This window comes from Lutjanus erythropterus, chromosome 18 (genome assembly GCF_056507025.1).
Source record: "Lutjanus erythropterus isolate fLutEry1 chromosome 18, fLutEry1.hap2, whole genome shotgun sequence".
Classification (NCBI taxonomy): domain Eukaryota; kingdom Metazoa; phylum Chordata; class Actinopteri; order Lutjaniformes; family Lutjanidae; genus Lutjanus; species Lutjanus erythropterus.
In genome coordinates, this window is record NC_139334.1 from 24,985,355 (window position 1) to 25,009,309 (window position 23,955).

General features: G+C 40.4%; 1 protein-coding gene across 4 annotated transcripts in view; it reads right to left on the reverse strand.

Annotated features, from left to right (window-relative positions):
- Positions 1-22,485, reverse strand: part of slc8a3 (solute carrier family 8 member 3) — a 181,106-nt gene extending 158,621 nt beyond the window's left edge. For all 4 annotated transcript variants that reach the window (XM_084742801.1, XM_084742800.1, XM_084742798.1 and 1 more), the window contains exons 1-2: positions 20,859-22,485; positions 5,371-7,238 (exon numbers count right to left, since the gene is read on the reverse strand). In XM_084742801.1, coding sequence (XP_084598927.1) covers positions 5,371-7,151 — 1,781 coding nt within the window. In that variant the 5' untranslated portion in view covers positions 7,152-7,238; positions 20,859-22,485. The remainder of the gene's footprint in view (positions 1-5,370; positions 7,239-20,858) is intronic.
- Between the last annotated feature and the right edge of the window lie 1,470 nt (positions 22,486-23,955).

Sequence of the window (23,955 nt, forward strand, 5' to 3'; positions counted from 1 at the left end):
CACTGCTCCTCTTTGTCTTTTTTATGGATGCACATGGAATCTAATTCATCACTATCCGAGTGTAATTATGGAAATTTCTGGAGATTTGTTGGGAGTTCTGTAACAGCAGTCTGCCATTTCTACAAAAGATCCAGAAGTCTCTGAAGGGAGAAAAGAAAGATTTTCATATTAATGCTCCGGCGTGTTCATGCATATGAACAATGTTCATTGTTTTAACTGCTCGGCTGAAAAATGTCCTGTATGTTTTCAGAAATCATACAACATTTATCATTACTCTATAGCGAGTACATTAATCAACACTGACGGTGCAAGTTTAGTTTAATATCCACAATATGTCTCGTGCTGTCCCTCTGCTGTGAAACTTGTTTATTTCGTGTCAGTGCAGACTATAACATTTTGCAATATGACTGCACATGTTTCAACACGTCCATTTCCCTGACATTTATTCCACAGATGATGCTTTTCACGGTTATTATTTGGTTATCATATTATTTATTCTTCATAACCACGCAGCTTCTTCTTTGAAATGTCACTGGAAATGTCAGCGTTTATATTTACAGCTAATTTAAAAGCAACAATGTGATTTAGATTCTTGGTAAAAGGATCAAAAAGGTCAGATTATGACCTTTGGCCCGGCCCTTAACCTCAAGTCTCTCAATCTGACAACTCATCTACATGCAGGGTTTTGATTTAATGATAAATCTTCACATTTTCAATACATAACAGAGGATGTAGCTCAGACTGCTGCCCCATAGTTTGAGATGGTTTAAAGGAATATTTGGTATTTTGGGAAAAGTGAAGTCTGTTAAATATGAAGCTACATTAGCATCTGGTTAGCTTAGCTTTTTTTTTTTTCATTTACAAAAAAGGCAAATCAGCGTTTTACAGCAGCAGTTGGTTCTCAAAATCTTGTAATACAAAAAATTAGTCCCTCCAGGATTTCATGGCTGTTTTGGGGTGGATGTTCATTTTATAGCAGCTTTTCTTAAAAAATGCATTGCATGTTGCCATGTTTTTGAGGCTTTATTTGCATTGAAATTCCAGGAGCGAGTGAAAATTGCAAAAGAAAGTTGAAATTTTTTTACATATAATTCTTTGCGAAAGGACTCCCGCACACTGTCTAACTTGCAGTATAACATTTACAGTATTTGCAACCTGACGAAGGTACTAGATCTTCTCGAGGTCTGAAGAAGACCTAGCACCTTCTTCAGGTCGCAAATAAATGTTACATTGCATGTCAGACAGCGTGCGGGAGTCCTTTTGCAACTTTTTGGTCTACTTGCCTCTCTCCTACACTCGTGTCTCATCTAATAGATGTGCAAAGCGCTTCCTTTGTTCTATATACAAGTCATTGGAATCAAAGGCAACTTGTTCCGGGGAGAACAAAACCCACACTCTATTCTGAGTGTTCTTGGTAGATGAACAGATGAGCATTGATAAATGTCAGTAACAATGACAAACCTTTGTTATTCTCAGTACCTGTGACAAAATTTTAAAAAAAAAACATAAATGCATAAAACAAAACATTGACTGGGTTCACTGAGACGAACTTGACGTCAAGTTTGCCAAAAACGTTGCAGAGTTTGGGCTAAATTGCAACATCACCCAGAATTCCAGGTGTGAACTGTTGTGATCGCAACATCACAACTTCCTGGAGGGACTGAAAAATGATCATTCTGACTAATCGTATTACATATCACAATTGCAGTCACGACTTTGGTCAAAACAATCGCAGTATGACTTTTTTACCGTATCGTGGAGCCCTAATTTCGATGCTTCCGCTGTCCCCCCCCCTAAAAAACAACAGCACAGCCGGAGCAGAGCGGTTTTTACAGCTGATCATGTGTGATGCCTTTACTGGACTGTGTGTTGATGGTGCTATCCATGGTGCTGAAGTAGCAGACAGATTTGTAATCGCACCTTCTTCAAAAATCCAAAAATAGATCTGCACCAGCCCTTCATCAGACATCATGTCTGATGAAGGGCTGGTGACCGAAACGTCACATGTGGCGATACTATTAATTGTCCTGAAGGAGTAGTTTCTGGTGTGCAGAACTATTTTTGTATTTTTGTATTTGTTCTCCTGTCCAGCACCCAGATCATTTTTGGGTGTGTGTGCTGTTTTTGAGTCCTCTAATTGCATTTTTTTTTCTTTTCTTCTGTCAGTTTCATCTTGGATCTATATTTTTTTAACTATATACTATAAATACTCAGCAGAAACTCAGCAAAGACACAAGCGGTCACCGGATTCGTCTATAGTTAGCTTGATTTTGAATGTTGTTATTTGTTTTGCACTTGTCTGTCTTTATAGCTGATTATGTACAAAAATAATTGAGAGTCATGCTGTGAAAGGCATAACATAACAAACATATATTGCAAAAAAAAAATAACTCTTGGCAGGAAAGCAAAAAAAAAACAAAAACAAAATGTCACTTTATTCTTTTAAAGCACTAATTATTTGAGCATGAATTCTGTGTTATAGATTCAGTGTCAGTGTTTTTCAGCTAGTTAAATGTGTGATGGCTGAATAAGAGGTGTGATTAAATATGTTTAACACAGGTCCCTGGTGTTATATGAAATGCTCTGAAGTGATAATTATTTGCCCATTAAGTCTGATTCTTCTATCAGATCTCTACCAGCGTTTATCAATTCACAGTGTGTCAAGTTGTGCACTCTCACAAAGGAGCGCGGCTGCACTGTAAGAACATCTAACTCGCAGCACAATGTGCAACACAATGAACAGATCGATAGAGCAGCATTGGCTCACAATGCCAACAACATCACAGCAGTCTCATAATGATAGTCCTTCTCCACATCTCTCCCCTCCACTCGACTCCCCCGGCAGCCTTCGGGCCCGCCGCATAAAGCGTCTCTCACATAAATCAAGCAAAAAAACCCTGAGAGCTCAGTGAGGCCCCAAGAGCATGCTGATCACCCCGACACTCATCCACCCCCCACCCGCCGCCGGTCTCCTGGGCTGCCTTGGCCCTCAGGAACCCTCACGCCCCCCGGAGCACAGACCCCGCACGCTCGTGCTCACGGGTTCCTCCTGATTGGTGGGGGAGGAAGGGGATGTCACAGACACATGACACTTTGATTCAGTGCCCGCAGACCAATGTGCGAGATGCAAGCTGTGAAATAAACAAATCAATATTTCTCAAGAGCAGCAGTTCTGTACAGACGCCAGTATCCCAGAGCACTGCCTGACACGCATGGGACAAAAGGATCATCAGTGCTGGGAGGATTACTCTGAAAATGTTTTCTGAAAGTTGTATGTGTAGCTAACATTACTGGTTGTTCTGTCTAGCTAATGTTATCAATTGTTCTGTGCAGCTAACATTACCGGTTGGTCTGTTCAGCTAGTATTAGTGGTTGGTCTTACTTAAATATTTCTTTAAAGATGCTAAACTCTTGGATGATGACAGACTTTCTGTGCTGAGGGCAAAAGTCTTTTCTGATTTAAAGACAAAATAATGTTGAAATTTCCACCCAATGAAGCATGGTGATTCTGACTGTAAGATAAATTATGGTTTAAAGGTAGTATATCCTTCCTTATTTAAAAATGTATGTTAAAATTGTAACTACTAAACTACTGTTTACTAAAAGTAGCTGTAATCTGATTAGCTATTTATTTCTCTACAGTTACCTTTCTCTGTGTCCTAATTGCGTAATCCAGTCACATGCATTCATTACTCCTCAAGCCTGAGTGTAATGTATACAGTACATGGCCCTGCTGCTATTTGTTATACAGAACAGTATGTTGCTATTATTGCAACTCAGCCAAATATGCCCACTCAGTTGTACGCCTATGTGTTTTGTAGAGCAGTATTGTACACAGATGGCACAGCTGACACGGCAACATAACATACGTAATTTACATAAAACATCACCATTACTCATAGATGCTTACCACCAAACTGCAAGCTTTTTTAGCATGTCTGCCCCCAGAAGGAGTCAAACCTCCAGTCGTGTCCACTTATCATGACTCGCTCTGCCTACTCACCTAAAAGACTCTCATGTACTGATTATTACATGAGCCTGAGCCAGGCCTTTGACAATTGTTATTGTAATTTTCTCTTTCCTTATTCTGCATACTGCTTTATTTCAACTGAAGAAGACATGACACAGAAACAATATTTAAAAAAAACCCAAAACCCCTGAGTTCGACAAAACAAAAGCAGCAGGGATTAGAGCAGCAAGGAGGGGTTACTTAAGGACTTCCTGTTCCCACAGTTGTGTGACGAATCCCAAAGTTGAATCCCCATTGCACGCGACACGCACAGGATTGCGCTCTGATGAGAGCAAAAAATCTCTTGATGACAGGAAAACAAGGGGATATGGAGTGCAGGCTCAGATGAGAGAGTACGCTGTCTAACCATGTAAAGACAAAAGCATTTAAAATTCACTGATGAGCACAAACAGCACATGAATAGGTTCCCGAAGTATGCTCCAAATTAACAGATGTCAAGAGGCAAAGAAGACAACATCTTCGTATCAAAAGCAAACGCTGAATGAGACACACCTGGCAAACTGCTGACTAGCTTTGAAGCTAGCTATCATATCATATCATATATAATTTAGCTATCAATCCCTGACAGTTTAACAGCATCAAACTGAAAGTCAAAAACAACAAACACAAATCAAAGGGATACAAAACCCTGATTCTTGAGAATAGGGACAAAACTGTATTTAAACGGGGTTCTGATTTGAAAAGATCAAACTCACAACTATTAAACCTTGTAACCTTGTTTAATCTAGGATTAGAGTACAAACTAAAGTGTGATTTAAAGAGGTTTAAAAATAGTATTTCTTAATTTTAAGATTTTAGATTTTAAGAGAAGTTTGGTGCATAATTTAAAGTCAAACCATTTAATTGGGTTCAAAAATTAATTCTTGTTGGTGCAACATCTGATAGCAATGTTATTTAATGAATTCATCAAAAAAATTAGGAGTGTTGGTTGATTTGTCCCAGTTCTCAAAAATGGCTGATATACAACCAATTTGAGTTAGCTAAACCTTCCTGCACTCTTGGGGAAAATATAACACCAAATTCTCTTCAAAAATACAACAAATTATGTGTCTGGAAAAACACATAACTCTACAAAGACAAGATTAAGGGCATCATATGTTGAGACATCCATCTTGTCAATTTGGCATCAATATAAAACAAAGTTCTAACAAGAAGTTTTCTTGGTAGGACCTGATTTGTCCCAGTTCTCAGGAATGGGACAGGCACACCAAAAAAACAACTCATTTATGACTCCAAATGCTCTTCATTTGGAGTTGATTTAAAGTCAAACAATAAATCGCCAGCAACACATTCACAAAAAGCCCCACACCCATGAGAAAAATAAAGAGTCGCTGTCTTACCAGGTCTCATCGTTTTTAAACTCCAGCTCTCCGTAGGTGTCTTCAAAGTCCTCCCCTCCTCCTTTGGCGAGTCCCTCCATGGTGCGATAAGGCACAATGACTGTCCCCCTTGCTCCAGAAGTCCTCAGTACTTTCACTTCCATAATGCCAATGCTCTCGCTAACATGCACCGAGCTGCTCTCGAAGGTGAAGATGCCTGAATGATCGTCATCCAGAATGGTCACAGTGGCCACAGTGGGGAAACCCAGCATGGCCTTCGGGTACGGGAGACTGTTGGCGGACAGCACCTCGTCCTCGGTCTCCAGGACACGCAGGTTACTGAGCCGCACAAAAAAGTGCTCATCCTCTTCAAAGATGTCGTCGTCGATGATGCCGATGTTTATCTCTTTGAACATCTCTCCTGGTTTGAACACCACCGTACCCTCTGTGAACTCGTAGTCGGCTCCAGCGTTCGCAGAGCCATCCTCTGTCTTATAATCCACGTAGATCGTCTTGTTGATGTCACCACCCTTTCTAGTGATGGTCAGAATGGCGGCACCGCAGTTCTCCAGGCACTGATAGACAGCAGGCTCAAACGCGATCCGAGACACGTACTCCTCCGGCTCCTCCACGTGCACCTCCTGCACGCTGGCACTCTTCTTCGCCTGCTCTGCGACATGTTTCTTCAGGATATTTCCAGCGCCAGTCATCATACGTGTAGCTTGAATGCGGTAGAAGGCACGGCTCTTCTGCTGGTGTGAGAGGGCGTAGTAGTTGGCCATCTCGACCAGCTGATCCAACTCTTTCTCTGGGTGCTTCTGCTTCAGGTCTTTCAAGATGCGAATCATGTCGCGCCGGGACTCGTCCACCTCTTTGCTCTCAATCAAACCGATAAGATTGCTCGCCGCACCTCCGTCCATGAAGTGAGAGTTGACCATCTTGCCGTCCATTTCGATCCCCTTGGAGCGTTCGGTCTCCGTCTCGATGATGACACCCCTGTGCTTGTCAGTGCGATACTTCTTGTGCATGAACTTGTAGAAGAGCAGACGTCTGTCTGCTACCCAGGCAAGGAGAACGCATATAGGGAAGAATGCCAGTGTGAGTAGACCCTCCCACACCTGGACTACGTTGGGAGAAAAGACAGCCAGTATCATGTAGAGCCAGATGTAGGCGAAGATGCTCCAGCCTGCAGTGACGAAGAAAACTCTGAGGTGTTTGACCTTACGTACCTCTCCTTGGGGAATGACAGACACGCAGAGGCCAATGATGACAAACATATTGAAGGCTGCACTGCCGACAATCGTGGAGGGCCCGAGCTCACCAGATTTGAACTCATGTCCACAAACTTCAATTACCGAGAGCATAATTTCAGGGGCAGACGAGCCCAAGGCCATGAGGGTGAGGTTCGAGACTGTTTCATTCCACACCCGGATTGTGGTGGTGGTCGTTTCTCCATTGGGCCTTTTGATGACAATTTCCCTCTCCTGGGAGGTGATGACCTCAATGGCCGCCATGAAGCGGTCGGCAATGATGGACACTCCGAGAAACATGTAGATCATCGCCACAAAGTACACAATGACCCGTGCGATCTTGTCTCCCATAGAGGGATCCTCAGGATACCAGATGGGGAGGATGATCCCTTCATGGCACTTGGAGTTCCCCGTGCAGGTCGCATTGCTGGGGCTGAGCAGAGGGCTCGGAGTGGTCCGGGCCTCTGTGCAAACGAAGGCTACAGCCACAGAGATCAGCCCCAACCAGAGGCAGGCTGACGACCCCGGCTTTACAGGCCTTGAACCCTCCATGCACCCTCCTTCGTCTCAAGGGTCCTTACCACACTGACAGTCCCTCTGGGATCCAGCACTGGGCTGTGCTTTTTCTCCACCCACCACCTAAACACAACAGACAGACACAACAGACATTATATGGATGTTATATTATACTTTTATTACAAGACACAAAGACAAAGGTGCACCAGCAAAAATTCATTTAACTAATCTAAGATTAGTTCTATTCAGAGTTTAGTGAAACTAGATCTAAAAACAGTAAACTCACATTTTATATTAAGCAGAGAGTTTATCAAAATGAAGATGCTTGGTTAGCTAAAATAAATAAATAAACTTGAGTGCTGTGGGGACCTATGAGATTCTGTATTCATAACAAAATGTTGCATTATCTGCTAGCTCACTAAGAAGTTAGCAAAACATTATATGGTTTGCTAGTTTGCTAAAAAGGTCAAATGTTACATTGTTTGCTAGCTAGCTCAAAAGTTAATAAAAAAAGCCACATTATTTTCAAGCTATAGCCAAGGTTTAGAGCAAAAATTAAACTGAGGTTTTACGAGAGGTTTAAATTTAATCTTTCTTAGTTTTTAGCTAGTTTGGTGCAGCATAATTTAAAGTTAAATGATTTAAACAAGTTTAAAAATGAGTCCTTGTAGGTGCAACACAGTCAAATAGTTAACTGTCATGTCATGTGGTAGAAACATCATTCAAACAGGGACAACAGCAGTAAAACAACAGCATCATGTTGCTTTGTATCTTTTTACTAGATACATAAATGCCTCTATTGCTCAATAAATATTTATTGTGCTTACTCATTGCATTACTTATTAAACTTACTTATAATGCATTCATATTTTAGTCATATAATAGTTCAATAATTAATGTAATCACATAATGGAGTGGTTATCCAACCTTAGGGTACTTCCACATTGTTTTAAATCTTGAGTTTGACGAGTTGTAGTAGTACAAGTGTGTGTTTGCATTTCACAGGGAGAAACACACTGTGTCTGAAGCAAGAAAAAAAATCTGAATTTTATATGAGTGCAAGAATTCAAATTATCCCACTATTCTTCTGTAAGACTTCAATGACTTTCTGCCTCTTTCTTTACAAACAGCATAGTCATGAGACCTTTATGTTATCTATGAGAGGCGGGCTGCATGCTGAGAGGTCTGTAAACCACTATGTGAACGATGGAGATAACATTCGTTTAATAAAATAACAGCCTGCGGGCTCATTTCCAATCATAAAGTTTATTTTCAGTTTAGATGTGGATATGTGCGCCCAATAATGTGGATTTGAGCATGATTGTCTGAAATCTCAGGGGTAATACACAGCTCTGAACCAAACAGCTCGCTCAGCAGGCGTGCAATGTTGCCAAACTAAGCACTGTCCAAAATGTCGCATTGGCAAAAAAACAGCAGAGGGGAGGCAGGAGACCGTCAAGAGGCAAACTGAAACAAAGGGTACAGATGTCCCGTCCAAATTCATTATATACTGAGCCCTAAATGCACACTTGCCACTTCCGCAAGAGAGAGCAGCATTACAATAACAATCCAGACATTGTCCGAATTCATAAAAGCTCGGGCTAAGCATCTTACGCACCTCTTCAGCTCTTATGAGATAGGACTTGACAATTCTTTTGATGCTAACAGCTGAGGCCAGAGGCAACGGGAGCACGAGGAGCAGTTAACCAGCCCAAACTTAGAAGATGTGAGCTGCTTTTAGATGTAACACAGGGGATTTATTACAGAGGCTTTCTTCTCACCGGTACCTGTGATTATTTAGAGGTTCAGGCAGATGGGTGGGGCCCTCTCTGCAGCCTCCACCACACCTTCGGGGGCCCCTGAGACGCACAAGCAGTTTAGTCTGAATTAAAATAATCTCTTCAGAGAGATACAGGCTGTGTAAGTTAATCATTCTGTCCTGAATTCACTGGAGGATTACGATTTTTTATTACTGTCACACTTGTTTCCCTTTGCTTTTGTTGAGCTAAATGTAGCTCGGGTCTTTTTAACATTTTGTTCCTAAAAGTGCATTCTTGTGTTCTGATTTGTGGTTAAAGGGTTGATTACCTCTGGGGCCGCCCGCACTAAAATGTGTACGGTATGCACTCATGGCACTTCAAGGCACTTTGGATAAAAGCATCCATTAAATGGCATATGTTATGCTGTGCAATGCAGATTTCTTATTTGATTTAACTCTAGTGCAGTACACTGGATCTGAAGACTTAAAATAACACTTTATTTGAAGAGGTGTGCATAAGACTGTCATTACACTGCCACAATCATGTTTATGACAGTTGTCCTTCAGTCTGTTATGTCATTTTCAATGCAAGGTTGGCATTGTTTGAGAGCAAGTTGGCATTTTTATGACAACTTGACATTAACCAGGATGACATAACCTGTCAATGTCAAACCTGTCATGCCACCTCGGCTTAAAGAAACTGCTTAGCTTTATATTTAACATTGTAAGGGACCATCATAAGAGTCTCATGAATATTTTCCTCAATCTCAAGTAAGGGTGGTAGTTTTATTACACTGTAAAATGCTTTTGTAACAGTGCCATGAATAATTTCCTGGACTTCAAGTACAGTGGTTGTATTTGGATGTCATTAAATGTCGCCAGCTTGACGTCAGAGTACAGGACCAAGATGATTAATATTACAGGGTTACCTGATGGACAGGTAGCTTGTTGTTAAAGTAGACTAACAGCTGTCTGGTGTTATTTATTACTGGTGTTAGCTAGTTAGCTTGATTAGCCATGCAACCAGCCCCCTAATTAATGTAACCAAAATGGGCATGCATAAGACTGTCATTACACTATCATAACAATGTAATGACACCTGAATGTGTCTCGTTGTTGTCATTAAGTGTCATTCAGTCAATTATGTCATATGTCATTTTGTAATGCAAAGTTTACATTGTTTGATGTCTCTTTGTCATGTCCTTGTCATAACATGTCATGTCATAACACTAATCAAGTCAGTAATGTCTTTGTTATAATAACTTGACATTAATTGAGATAAAAATGTCTAATTTTCATGACAACTTGTCATTCCAAGACAACACAACCTGTGTGGTTGGTTTTGACATGAGACCGTTAAAAGAGTGTCATGAATATTTTCCTTGACCTCAAGTAAAGTGATATATTTTGGACTTGTCATAAAGATGTCATTACGTTCCATCACACTGTCAAATGCTTTTATAACGGTGTCATGATTAATTTCCTGGACTTCAAGTAAAGTAGTACATTTTGGGGCACTACCTGCACAGCTAACCAAGCTAACTAGCTAATGCCAGCAACAGACAACAGTAGATAGCAGTTATACAAACTGGCCTTATAACATTTAATGCCATCTTTATGGCAATTCCAAATGGTACCACTTTAGATTAAGTCCAGGAAATGATTCATGACACGGTTACAAAAGCATGTAACAGTGTAACAAAACTTAATGACATCTTTATGAAAAGTCCAAAATGTACTATTTTACATTATTATAATGGCCTCATGACGACCAGTGTCAAAACCAACCACCTATGACAGTTAAATGTAGAGTTAAAACATTAAGCTAAACAGTTTATTTATGTTTGATATTGTCAGGTTATCATAAAGACAGGTTATGTTATCTTGGTTAATGTCAAGCTGTCATAAAGACATTATTGGCTTGATTAATGTCAAATTATCACAACAAAAACACTGACAGGTTATGTTGTCTTGGTTAATGTCAAGTTGTCACAACAAAGACATTTTTGGCTTGATTCATGTTGTGTTGTCATAACAAGGACACTGACAGTTTGTGTTGTCTTGGTTAATGTCAAGCTGTCATAGCAAAGACATTATTGGCTTGATTAATGTGAAGTTAACATAACAAAGACATGTCAAACAATGCTAACTTTGCATTAAAATGACATAACTGACCAAATGACACTTACTAACAACAGTCATAAACATTCTCATTCATGTTCATGACAGGTGTCATGACATGATTATGACAGTCAAATGACAGTCTTGTGCACACCCTTTCAAATGAAGTGTAACCATTAACTGTGACAACTTGAGCTCCCAGGTGATATTTTTGGAAATGATATCCATCGTCCAGACAGTCCACTGGCCAGTTTGGACGGCTGACAAAATGTTCAGCGGAGGTGTGGATAGTCAAACAGGAGCTGGCATATCTGCAGCACTCACACCAATTTAAACGCCAAATATTTTCTGAACAGAGTCAACACACACCTAATGTCTGCACACAAAAAAAGGCAAGGTTTCTGTCAACGTCTTGTGTGCAAACTCAGGCATTAGCAAAAGCAATTAATCTATTCTGGAATAAATTATTCCTAATATTTCTAATTTAATGGTTCACAGGTACGTATAATTGCATCACGGTGGTATTATTATGATGTATTTCGAGGGATCATAACCTCAATAACATTCAGAAAGATATGTCATTTTTCAGAGGGGCGTTTTTTTAGAGGTGATAAAACTGAAAAAAATGAAGGATATCTCTGCAGCTTGAAATGAAATTCCTCAGATGTTAAAAAAAAAAAAGATGTTGATTGCAGAGCCGCACACTGATCCGGAGGACAGAAAAAGGGGGATGACAGCAAACGGCAGCAGAAGCAGGAGACAAGGAACTTAAATTTAACTGAATCAGCAGAGCCATTTATATGGACAGGAGCCAGCTATGCAATCCCTGTGAGAACCCACAGCGCTGAGCACAAACAAAAACAACAGGGAAATAATTGAGTGACAAAGTTGTAACTTAATGAGAGGAAAGTTGAGTCTGGATTCTGCAGTTGCCTTTTGCGAGATGTGTATCAGCCTGAAATTTTAACACAGAATCTCACCTACAAAATGAAGAAAATGTGTGATGCTCATAAATGTCGATCAGCATGTTCTGTAAATTACCTTTATTGTAAGAACTGCAGGACTGACAGCAAGGATAATTTTTTGAAAGCACTGGGAGGTAAAGGAAGTGCTTCTTCTTCCTGTTTTAAAATCAGAGCAGCACTGCTGACCTGCTAGCTTCTCCCTGTCTTTTTTATTGCATGGTGGCTAGCTGGGGTGGACGGACAGAAGATGCAACGAGGCAGAAATACACGAAGCATCCAGGATTTAAAGGCTAGAGAGCCTCTAAGTGTGTTAAAACCGAGGGACAGAAATGACTGAATGACTGGTCATTTAATTTTTAGGTGATGTATAAGAGGAAGACTATCTTAAATCCAAACTGTTGAGTCAAAATTCACTCACATTTTACACTTATTTAAATTGTCTCATCATTTATATCCTAGATAATACTTTTAATATTTTTAGATTAGTCATTTAAAAAGCAGTATTATTCAGGATTACTCCATGAATCCTGCAATTATTGATTTTTAATTACCAGTTGGAGCCATGGAGGTTGGAAGCACAAAAGATGTGGACACAAGTCACATGACCTGAACTCCAAATCTGATGGCGTTTGACTCGATTTGACAACATAAAAAAAACTCTTGCATCTTGCCTTGGATTTTAACAACAGTGACTTGTGACTCAACTTGGACTTGGACTCAAATCAATTACTTTCCCTTCATTTCCTGAAACAATGTTCATGCTTTTCATTCCCTGCAAAGCTGACACTTAATTCCCATGATCCACTTTGTTTAAAACAATCTGAAAGCATCCAATCAAGCTGCAGGAGCCAACCATGAAGAACTAACGCTACATTTCTGAGCTGTTGTTGGAAAAAAAAAATGACACCAAAGATAGTTAGATAGTGTGTATAAAAACTATGTAGTGGTCATCAAGAACCAAAGTGCAGTATGCAGAACATGCGAGTTAAAAATTACAGAGGCGCAGCAACGTCCAACTATTGTTCGTTAAGTTGAGGCTAATATTTGCAAAGTTTGCGAGGTAATGCTTAGCGAACGTTAGCTTAACAACTGAGTAACTTTGTGCATCAATGAGAGATGAGAACATTATGACTTGTTGAGGACACAAAACTCAATGTTTAGGACTTGGTATTGACTCTGGACTTGCGTGGAAAGACTTGAGACTTACCTGAGACTTCCAAAACAATGACCTCGTCTCGCCTCTGCTAAATGTAACACTGACATACGATCAATGTAATTAATACAACAAACTTAATGGCAAATAGTTGTCTATTACACATCCAGGACAGAGCAACACTGGCATTAATTTAGTCGTGTTTCTCTTCACCTGATGAATGTAAATCCAATATTAACTATTCCTTTAGCTCTGATTTTGGTCTCCACCAACTCCTGAGGGAAATATGGGGACTCTAACTTGGAGGGGGTTTTTTTATTAAAGATGTACTATGCAGGATTTTCAAGGAGACAATGCACAGATTCATACAAAAATAATCTCTCTCAACGACCATGCACCACAAATGTGTGGCCACACAAGACCCCTCCCTCCTCCTCTTATTTTCTCAGTATTTTGCTGTGATCGGGACACTTTACTGACCCAAAATGTTGGCATTTGATGTCCTGGGAATGAGACTAAACAATCAACTATCTTTCTGATGCATTTACAAAAGACAACCAACAAATCTTAATTAAAAAGCCAGCTGTCAGCTGAAAATTACACCATGAGAGCAAATGAACCAAAACAGTCAAGATTCGGGCTAGAAAACTAAAACAATGAGCTGAAAGATGCTACAAAGCTCTGTGGAGCTCAGTGGATGCAGGTGATCATAGACCATTTTTATTGTATTTAGTTAAATTAATTAACAGCACCCTCTGATTCTCTTTGACCTGAATAGAGCAGAACCTTCATATCATTGGTTATACCTGTGCTTAACCTACTATTTCATGTCAAGATGGCTGCTGTGAAAAAGGTCTGCGTGTGCTTTCATCACTGCAAAGCACTTCTTTCACATACAGGTAGTCATGTGATCTATTGTCGCTAATAAAATACTGGTTACAGCAGCTTTAAATGAGCCGAAATCTAATTTTAACACCTCGCTGTGATTTCCTGCAGCTTTAATACAAACACTCGGATGCTCCTGTGTCTCCATGTGTGAATGTGTGTTATCAGAGTACGGGAGGAGGACAGAGAGGAAAAATAGTAGATGCGCTCAGCCAGCCTGCTCTGAATAAACAGACGTACAACAAAATGACAAACAAGTCAGATACTCATAAATCCAAGAGCAAACTACCAGAGTGACACAGAGAGAGTTTTATATAGATATGAGGCTCTTCAGTAAAACTGGACAGACGGAGTCCACTGCCTCCTAACTACCTCCTGTCTCGTCCCATTCGACAAATAAATTTCACAAGCTGAATAAAGATTATTTTGTAATTGCAAACTATAGTTAATTTCCAGGTCTCCCAAAAGACACATTATTGTAAATACTTAATAGTAGTTTCACTCATTTAAAAACATATGTGATCATTCATCACTCTTGATTTTCACCTCAGTAAGACCTTAATATTTCTACCAGTACCAACAATACTTCCTCTACTGCTGCTGTACAACAGCAATACTCCTACTGCTCTACCATTACTACTTCTACTAATCTTCTTACTGCGACTACCATGGCCTGAGAGGACGCAAGGCTGTTAAAGGGACACTCCAGCAATTTATTATTTTCATGTTCCATAACAATTCTGTCTCCCGCAAATTACATTTATAGCCTGCGGTACTAATTTGAAACAGCATATATGTTTTGATGGAAACATAATGCCATCTTATTACATTTTTTTGTCAACATAATGAGGAAATGTTAAAGTATCTCGCAGGTTGTGAAATATTTGTTTTATTTCTACGATATCTGCGGTTAAAATACAATATCTGTTCACTTTCTTAGGTCACGTTCAGGCACTCATAACACTACTTTAAGGTTAGGAAAAGATGTTTTCGACACACAATGTATTTATGGTATTGACAACCACAATCTTTCCCTAATTTTAACCACCACAGTGTTCCTGTTGCCTAAACCTCACCACACGAAAGATTTGAGTTTTTGTCCCTGCAGTGCAAAAATGTAGCACTTCCCTGAAAATGCAACAGCTACATTTCCCAACACCACATCATTAGAAAAACAAGTTAGTATTAAAACTTAATTAAAGTTTATTGACAGTTGATATATCCTGGCCTAAAGGACCGGTGTGCAGGACGTAGTAGCATACAGCACTGGGATTGCAGACTGCAAACACCTTGCCTCGCTCGCCCCTTCCAAGCATTTAGGGGGAACCTACAGCAGCAACAAATTTCATACAAAGTGCAAAAGGCCAACAACTCTCTCCAACAACATACATAGAGAAACATGCAGTGCAACATGGCAGCCTTCATAGAGGAGGACCTGTGACATCTGGAGCTCATAGCTCATTCTAAGGTAACGAAAACACAATGACTATTATTGAGTACAAGATTATACACAAATGAAAACATACTTGTGATTCTTTAATTCAGTTTCTGTCATATTCTGCCAATAAATCCTCATAAATCTCACACACTGGCCCTGTGGAAGCCCATTCACACCTGGTATTAATATGTAAATCAGGATATATTATCTTGATAATCTGACATCTGATCTCTTTGCTGGTTTTCTTTGTCTTGATTCTGCCCCTGATCTCAATATACAAACTAATTAGGCAGGGCTGGAGGAGCTATTGAGAAACATGCTGCATCCCAGATCAAGAGAAGCAATGAAGCCTTGGATGCACGTCGTTCATTTTAGGTCACTATGTGTGACTAGCAAGTGGAGGTGGAGTGAGGTGACCTTTTAACTTGCAGGGTGGATTTTTTTCTTTAAGGGTAACCTGGACTCCGTTTTCCCGTGTTTTTGTACGCAATTAATAAGGACAACAAACTGATCCAGTACTGAGTGAGAGCACTTTAGCCAGCAGCCACAAAATGGGCTACAACATAATCCTGAAGGACAACTGCACACAGTCAAAGTAAGTCTGATAAAAGTGTTTGTTTTTGCCACTGACAGGCTCAGATTGTTATTTTAAGTGTCTGACAACATTAGAATCACAACAGAGAGAGACCTTTTTTAAAGAGTAAGATGTGGAAAGTAACTTAGTACAAATACTTTTTTACTGTTCTTAAGTAGAGCTCACACTCACATTTTAAAATCGGGCTCATTACTTTAGTTTTCATACATTTGAGGGGAATTATTGATTATTTTTATTTGGCATCGTTGTGCACAGCCTTTCCAACATCAAGACTGACAAAAATCATGCATGTCAGACGGAACAAGACGAAACGGACAAAAGAAGGAGATGTGACCGCTAAGAAAAGATGAGGTTCAGTTAGCTTTATACTAAAACAGCCTTTGAGTACTGTACTTTTTCTACTTACACTTGAGTAAAGAAGTTAAATTAGTACTTTTTTACACAATCTGTACTTCTACTTGAGTAAAGAATCTGTATACCTGTGCCAAAAACACCCGTCACCCCTATATGGACCCTTTTACAGCTGCATGCGTTTCAGTATTGGAAGTAACGGTTTCCCTCAGTCATCCAGATGAGTTATCAAGCTGCAGACATTTAATGAGACGCTTTAAAAGCACCAAAATCACCAAAATGTCTGGTTGTTGCATGTACAGCTGTCAGCATCAATAATTCCACTGCTCGACTCAAGTTGTGCAGGATTACGACAGGATCATGACAGTCTATGGCTGCAAGCTACTAAGCGTGTTGACTGGACTGAGGACGCGGTCAAAACCGCTCATGTTTGCAGCACCCATTGACAAGCTGTTACAGTCTGCCACTGCTCCGCTGCCAAACTGCAAAGCCACCAGAGTCCATTTACAGAAACAGTAACTTTATCATTGTAAAACACAGTTCGTCCAAACAACATAAAACCGACCAAAACAGTCTTGGCTCGTCTTTTCATTTTTCCAGCAATCACCAGTTCTGGTTTGGTTGTGAATAAATATTTAATTCAGGAGTTAGAGGTGAAACTATCAGGAGAGGAGCGAACTTTGGACATCAGAGAGGCAGCGAGGAAAAACGGCCAGAATACTTTCACATCTAACGGGGTAAATTAAAGATTTATTTCAACAAATCAATTGCATTCTGACCACAATTAATTCTGCGTGCATTTGCAACCTTGCATTACTATATGATTTTGCTTAACCACATATGAAACCATGGAAACGCTGGAACCAACATTTCCCATAATGTCAGTCAATGGCAGCTTCTGGCTTCCTGCTACAAACTCAATCCGAGATGACATCACTGTGACATCATCAGGTTAATTCTCTCTCGATTAGCAGCTCCAGAGCCACGGAGGACATCATGCAACTCATTCCACAGGCTGAACATCACGAGTGAAGGAGTGCCTGCCCTTTTACAAAATCCTAATATCACAAAAAATGCTGCCAGTAGGGACATATTGATCGATTGATTTAAGGATTAGTTGGTTGATTGATTAACCATTTAGGAGACAGCCACACGGTCTTAAACAATCATGTAAAGCTCATTGAAATAATTGCACTTAAGCCCTCAGTCACGCTGTCCAGGTGTGTGACCTCACAAAGATTTTGTATTTGAATTATTGATTTTCCATCTGAACACAAATTGCATTAGGTGCTGTCTGTCTGTCAGGTGACGGAGACCGAACGGCTCCACTTCTCCATGTGTACCAACATAAAAGCCGTGACCCCCAAAATTAGGAGCGACACAAAACAATTTGCATACTAATTAGTGTTTTAAGGATTGTGTTTTGCATCGTGAATTAAGGGGCGGACTGTCCCTGCAGTTATAATTTAAAGTTGTAATCAAGACTGTTCAACAGCAGACACCAAAAAAAAAAAAAAAATGTTAGAATCAACTGAAAAATACAAAGTTGTTCACAAAAACTGCAACACAAGAACTCGGGAGCCATATTGAAGCTGACATTATCTAAATTAAGGCTGAAGTTCAGCTTTGACGTATCCCAATTAAATCCAACGCTGACCTCTTTAACCACTCATAGTTTAGGGTGAATCCACTTAAACTCAACTTTTAACCACTTTTTTTTTTTTTTTTTTTTTTTGGAGGATATAATGAAGTGGAACTCAGTGATGGAACTAAATCAAATATCACAAAATCTTTTAATTAATACCTCTATATTTATCTATATGACTAGTGGGAGAAGTCATGCAGTATTATAATTATACAGTTCAGAACAAGTCAATATTTCAGCCGTGTATAAATATTAAAATGACTGTAAAAATCCCCAAAATATATCTAGTTTCAGATGTTAATATTGATTCTATAACTTATTAATTCAGGGTATCTCCCTGCTAATAAAACAGGGGAATAAAAAAAATGATTATTAAGAAAAGTTTGACTGATTTTTATGGAGATGCTGTACTTGTGCAAATATTCTTTTAGTGAATCTATAAGTAGGATATCTTATAACTAATTTCAAAGTTAAACAAAGTTGAAAAAATGTCCAGTTTTTCCTGAATGGTATGGGACAACATTTTGATCATTATCAGGGGAGAGTAAAACTTTCCTTTTAGTCTAAACTGATTAAAGTTCTTTAAGTTTAGGAGCTTTAAATCATTTTTACCTCAGTAAGACAGAATCACAGTAGGTTAATATTATAAAATTAAAAATTACATAAAATGTGTCCAAATCAGCAGAGAAACTGAGTTAATAAAACATGTTTGGCATTAAAGGCTTAAACTTTAAATAAATGAATGAACAATATCTCACAGAGGTATCAGTCTTAGAACCAAAATGATTAGGTGATTCATTGATTAGTTGATCTGCAGCTATGGACCTATCGATAATTGATTGATCCTTTCAGTAAGGATCAATCAATGAATCTAGACATGTAGACCTGTGAACATAACTATCCACTCCATGTATATCCATTCAGCATTTATTTATTTTTGTACTGTCTGTAATGTTTATAACACTTGACTTGTGTATATAGTTTTTAATTTATGTTGTTGGTCAGTGGTGTTTCTTAGCTCCGTCGACTCTTCACCTTTGTTTGTCCCTGTTCTTAGCATCCGTGTCTGTTCGATTCCTCTGTAAGTCAATCTGCAGTGGAAAACCGGAGTAAAATTCCTTGTATGTGTACACATGGACAGATTCTGATTCTGAATCTCTGGTTCCACCTTCAAATTCAGGGCTGTGTTTTGACAGGAGCATCCCGATATGATACATCACGATATGTATCGTCGTACAGGGGTCACGATTCAATATATTGCAATAGTTCAGGCATTTTAGGAAATCTGTCACAGTATAAAGAACATACTAACATATGCACGACTTTAAAAAGTTTACTTTTACTTAAGATAGCAACACTACTATCTAGTATTTGGAAGTTTAAACAAAACACAAAATGAACCACAGCCACAAATCTTTACATGGATCATGATGCTGTGTTTTTGAGAATCGATACATTTTAAAATTAGTAACAAAATGCTTGAATATCTGCACAGATATCACAATAATATCGCAATACTCAAATGTATCAATATTTTCTTGCAACCCTGTTGGGATTGTGAATTTTTTCCTCTGATATTAAACTAAATAAACTTTGCGTTCCAGATTGTTGGTAAGACCAAACAATTTTAACCCTTACTTTGGATGACTGTGATTTTTTTGTGCATTTTTGACTACTGTCTGACATTTTATGGACCAAACGATAAACCGATTAATCAATGAAATTATAAACGGTCACATGGCTGCAGCTCTGATCATTTTCTGCATTTTATTGCTGCTGTATATCCTTCTTGGCAATTTGTTATTTGCCTTTTTCCATCTTTTTAAACTGATTTTATTGTTGTATATCATTCTTGACAGAGATGTCTGCTAGTTATTTGTTTTATCTGATTTTTTATTGACGCTGTTATCATCATTCTAGCCTGTATGAACTCAGGGTATTGCTATAAAAGCTTAATGCCCAGTCGTTTTTCCCTGAATAGACAATGATGATGATAATCACTTTAACGCCAGATGACTTACACATCTCAGATATAGTGCAGAGAAAAGCGCACATGAATGTTTGATTCCGCGCATCTTTAAGCGATCGCCACCCTCCTCCTATATCTCCTGACTGATGCAGGCAGCATTATGGCTGTGTAGAGCTGAGAGCTGCTCTTCTCGCAGATCTCTTTCTCCTATTTTGGGAAGAGGCTCTTGTTTAAGGAGGCTATTTGAGCCGCACGTAAACATGGACTCAGCAGACACACGGAGAGCCTCAGCTGTTGCTGATTAATCATCATCACAGGGGCCGTTTCACTGCTGCTCACTACACCGACAGTCAGAGCCTCTACCTGAGGGGGGAATCCCTGCTGGAGGCTGGAGCACCCAAAGGCCCCCCGCACGGCAACTTAAAGGCCTATATGATCTCTTTACCTAAACACTCTGAAACCAACTCCAAAACAGAGGCAGGCCGCGCAGGAGAAGCCACAACACATAAGGAGTCATATATAACAACTGGACATGCAGGTGTTCAGCCAATCAGGGAGCAGGACGCGCTGTAACAGCCGGTATCCGATACTTGCGTTGACAGACGCCAATTATTTTAATGGCACACCCATTAGACGGTATCACGAATCCGTTTGAGCCCGATGCGATGGATGATATCTGCACAGTGATGATGAGGAAACCTGACAGGATGAAGCGCTCCGGACCAAGGAGATGCATCTAATATGGTTCCTATAATGTGTCACATACTGAAGTATAAGGCTTGTGCCGGGTTGCATCCCTCATTAACACCCTGATTCTTTCATATCTCTGAGTTTGCATCATGCGTTATTCATCAGCACCTACCTGGATATGTATTCCGGGGAGTTGTTTTTTTCTGTAGAGACACTGCGAAACAGCTCCTGTCCGCCCCCTTTATTATTGTTTTCAGCCTGCCAACAGTCTCACAATAATCTCGCTGTTTGGATCTCCGGACTCAAACGTGCTCCTCACGCCAAAATCCCCCCCGGCGGAGCCACTGTGTCGTCCTCCTCCAGGTCCCCAGCCTGCTCGGTATTGGCGATTGGATCAAACCGGCCAGAGGTGATCGCCTTTCGTCCTCTCCTGCCTCGGCGCCCTCCTCCCCAGATCCTCCCTGTCTGACGGATTGACCGGGTCGCAAAGCTGTCAATGACGAGGGAGGAGGAGGAGGAGGAGGTGGTGGTGGTGGTGGTTGGGGTGGGTGGAGGTGGCGGTGGAGAGGAGGGGGGGTCGGTATTTTAAGATAAGAGATGGATCTTCTGAGCGCCGTCCGTCCGTCCGCCGCACGGCTCTCCCTCCTCCTGCAAGCCGTGAATCAGCGCTCTCCTCCTCCCCCTCTGTCCGCGGCGGTAGCGCAGCAGATCTGTGATGTGGCTCCTCTCTCCCGGCTGTCTCCTCCACACAAATCAAACACTGAGATTCATATTAAACACTGTGTTGCATTAGAAACGCGCTCAGCTGTGCACACCGGTGTTTGAGCTCCCCAGCAGGCTGTCAGCTGGACTTTGCGCACCATCGGAATGAAGATTTGTCTCCTCTGCGCTGACTGAGAGTCCGCTTCTGGAGCTTAAAACGACAGCCGGAGATGAGCTTTATCAATAATTGTCATTCTCAGATAATTATTACTAATATGAGGCCTCTTCTCACGCCGGTAGAGGTGTGAAATGGTTGCGCCCTACAGCCCTCCGCCCCCCATCTTTAAAAGTCACACACAGGCTCGGTTAGGCGCGCAACTACGTCACCATCGGCTGAGAGAAGAAACCTGCACCACAAACCACGAATATCATCCAGGCCCACAGCTCAACATCACAACTACAGGGAGAGAGAGGAGGAGAAAGATGAAAATGAAGGTATCACCCGCTGTTTTACTTAAAACTGAGGATTCCCTGTTGGCCAGACGCTGCTGATTCAACGCAGAAATAACAACTGACAGGAGGAGGATGATCACTGACTCGCTGACATTTATTCTGGCTGCGTGGCACAACTATTAGAGATGGCTCCATACCACTTTTTAATGTCCAGTACCGATATCGCAGCCTTCAGTAGCTGCCAGTATCAGTCCCAACCTGGTCTCTCCCTCTCTTATATTAAAACTGTTCAATTTGGGAGGATTACTTTGAAAATATATTCTGATTACCTGTTTTTAAAAAGTAGGCTGTAACTGGATTACTTTCCGTTACTTTTGGATTACCTCGGTGGAAAATATTGTGACATTGTTTAGCCTAAGTAGTGTTTTTATGGCTGCAACTAACAATTATTTTTGTGTAATTATGTAATCCCATTACATGTAATCTTATTTGTTTGTATGTTTGCTTACCCTCAGCCATTTTGAACAGCCATTCTCAACAAGTGGCCCTCAGAGTGCCATCTAGTGGGCACTTAGGGGGTGGAGCTTAAAGGGATAGTTCACTCGAAAATGAAAATTCAGTCATTATCTAGTCACCCTGCCGATTGAGGGTCAGGTTTAGTCTTTATTTTAGTCCACAAAACAGTGCTGGAGTTTTACAGGAAAACTGTGCTGTAGAATCTCCCAAACAATGGAAGTAAATGGTGACCGGTTTTCAAACAGAGGAAACTGCCCCAAAAAAACCCAAAGTGCCTCTAATACTGCTCGTCTGGTGTAATCCAAGTCTTCTAACGCCCCAACATGTCAAGCTCACTTGAAAGACGCATGCTTTTAGCCCAAATCTTTACTGTTGATCTAAAGTTTGGAGCCATGTTCACTTGCACAGGCACATCGCCTGAACTGGGTGTGTGTGGTGTGATGGTGTGCAAACGGCATGTCGGGGGTTTAGTAGACGTGGGTCACACCAAGTGAGCACTATGGAGGCACTTTATTTTTGTGGTGGATGTTTTTTTACATTTGAAAACTGGTCACCACTCACTTCCATTGTTTGGGAGATTCTGCAACTCTTGTGAAACTCCAGCTGTAGTTTATAGACTAAAATACTAAACCCGACCCTGAACTATCCCTTTAAAAGACCAGCGTGTAGGATTTTGTAGCATCTAGCGGTGATTTGCAGGTTTGAAAACACCTCGACTCAATCTACATATGTAGGAGAACCTACGGTTGACACAAAACTTAAAAAAAAAACAAAAAAAAACATGAAAAGCTGTTTATCTAGAGTCGATGTCTGGTTTGTCCGTTCTGGGCTACTGTAGAAACATGGCACTGCAACATGGCGGCCTTTGCGGAAGAGGACCTGCACCCTCTGTAGATATAAACAGCTCATTGTAAGTTAAGGAAAACGCAACAATTCTTATTTTCAGCTGATTATACGCCATGGAAACACTCAGTTATGCAATACTTCTTTTTACTTTTCATATCCAAACTTTCAGCAGCATTTTAATTGGTAAGTATCCTTCAAAATAAAATGTAAAGACATTGCATGAATGCAGTTGTCTAGCTGTTTTGTTTCTTCAGTTTGAAATGACTCCACACAGCTGACATGATGACAGCACTGCTGACGGGACCCACTCATGTTCAGCTTCTGTTCACATGACACAAGCTGCTCATCTGTGTTCCTATGACACATCTCTCTTCACAGCATGTAGCATTAATTAAGCATTAACATGATAGTTCATCTAATTCTAATCGATTATACCAGATTACACCGTTTTTTTCTGAAATTCATTACAGTGATTTTGGCCTGTACCGGACCAGGCTCAGGCTTTATAAATGCTGAGATAGAATAAAGACAGATATATGATGGCAAACCTTTAGTTGCAGTATGAATGTTCGCAGCTTAATGAGCATGATATTGTATTATTAGTATCACGGCCACCATAGTTTTTCCTACACAGTTGGCAGGTGAGTTGGTTGCAATCTGCTGTTTCACCACTAGATGTCACTAGATCTTATACACTGGTCGTTTGATTAGTAAATTAACAGTCTCGCTTAACCAGACATGTCTCGGTGCTG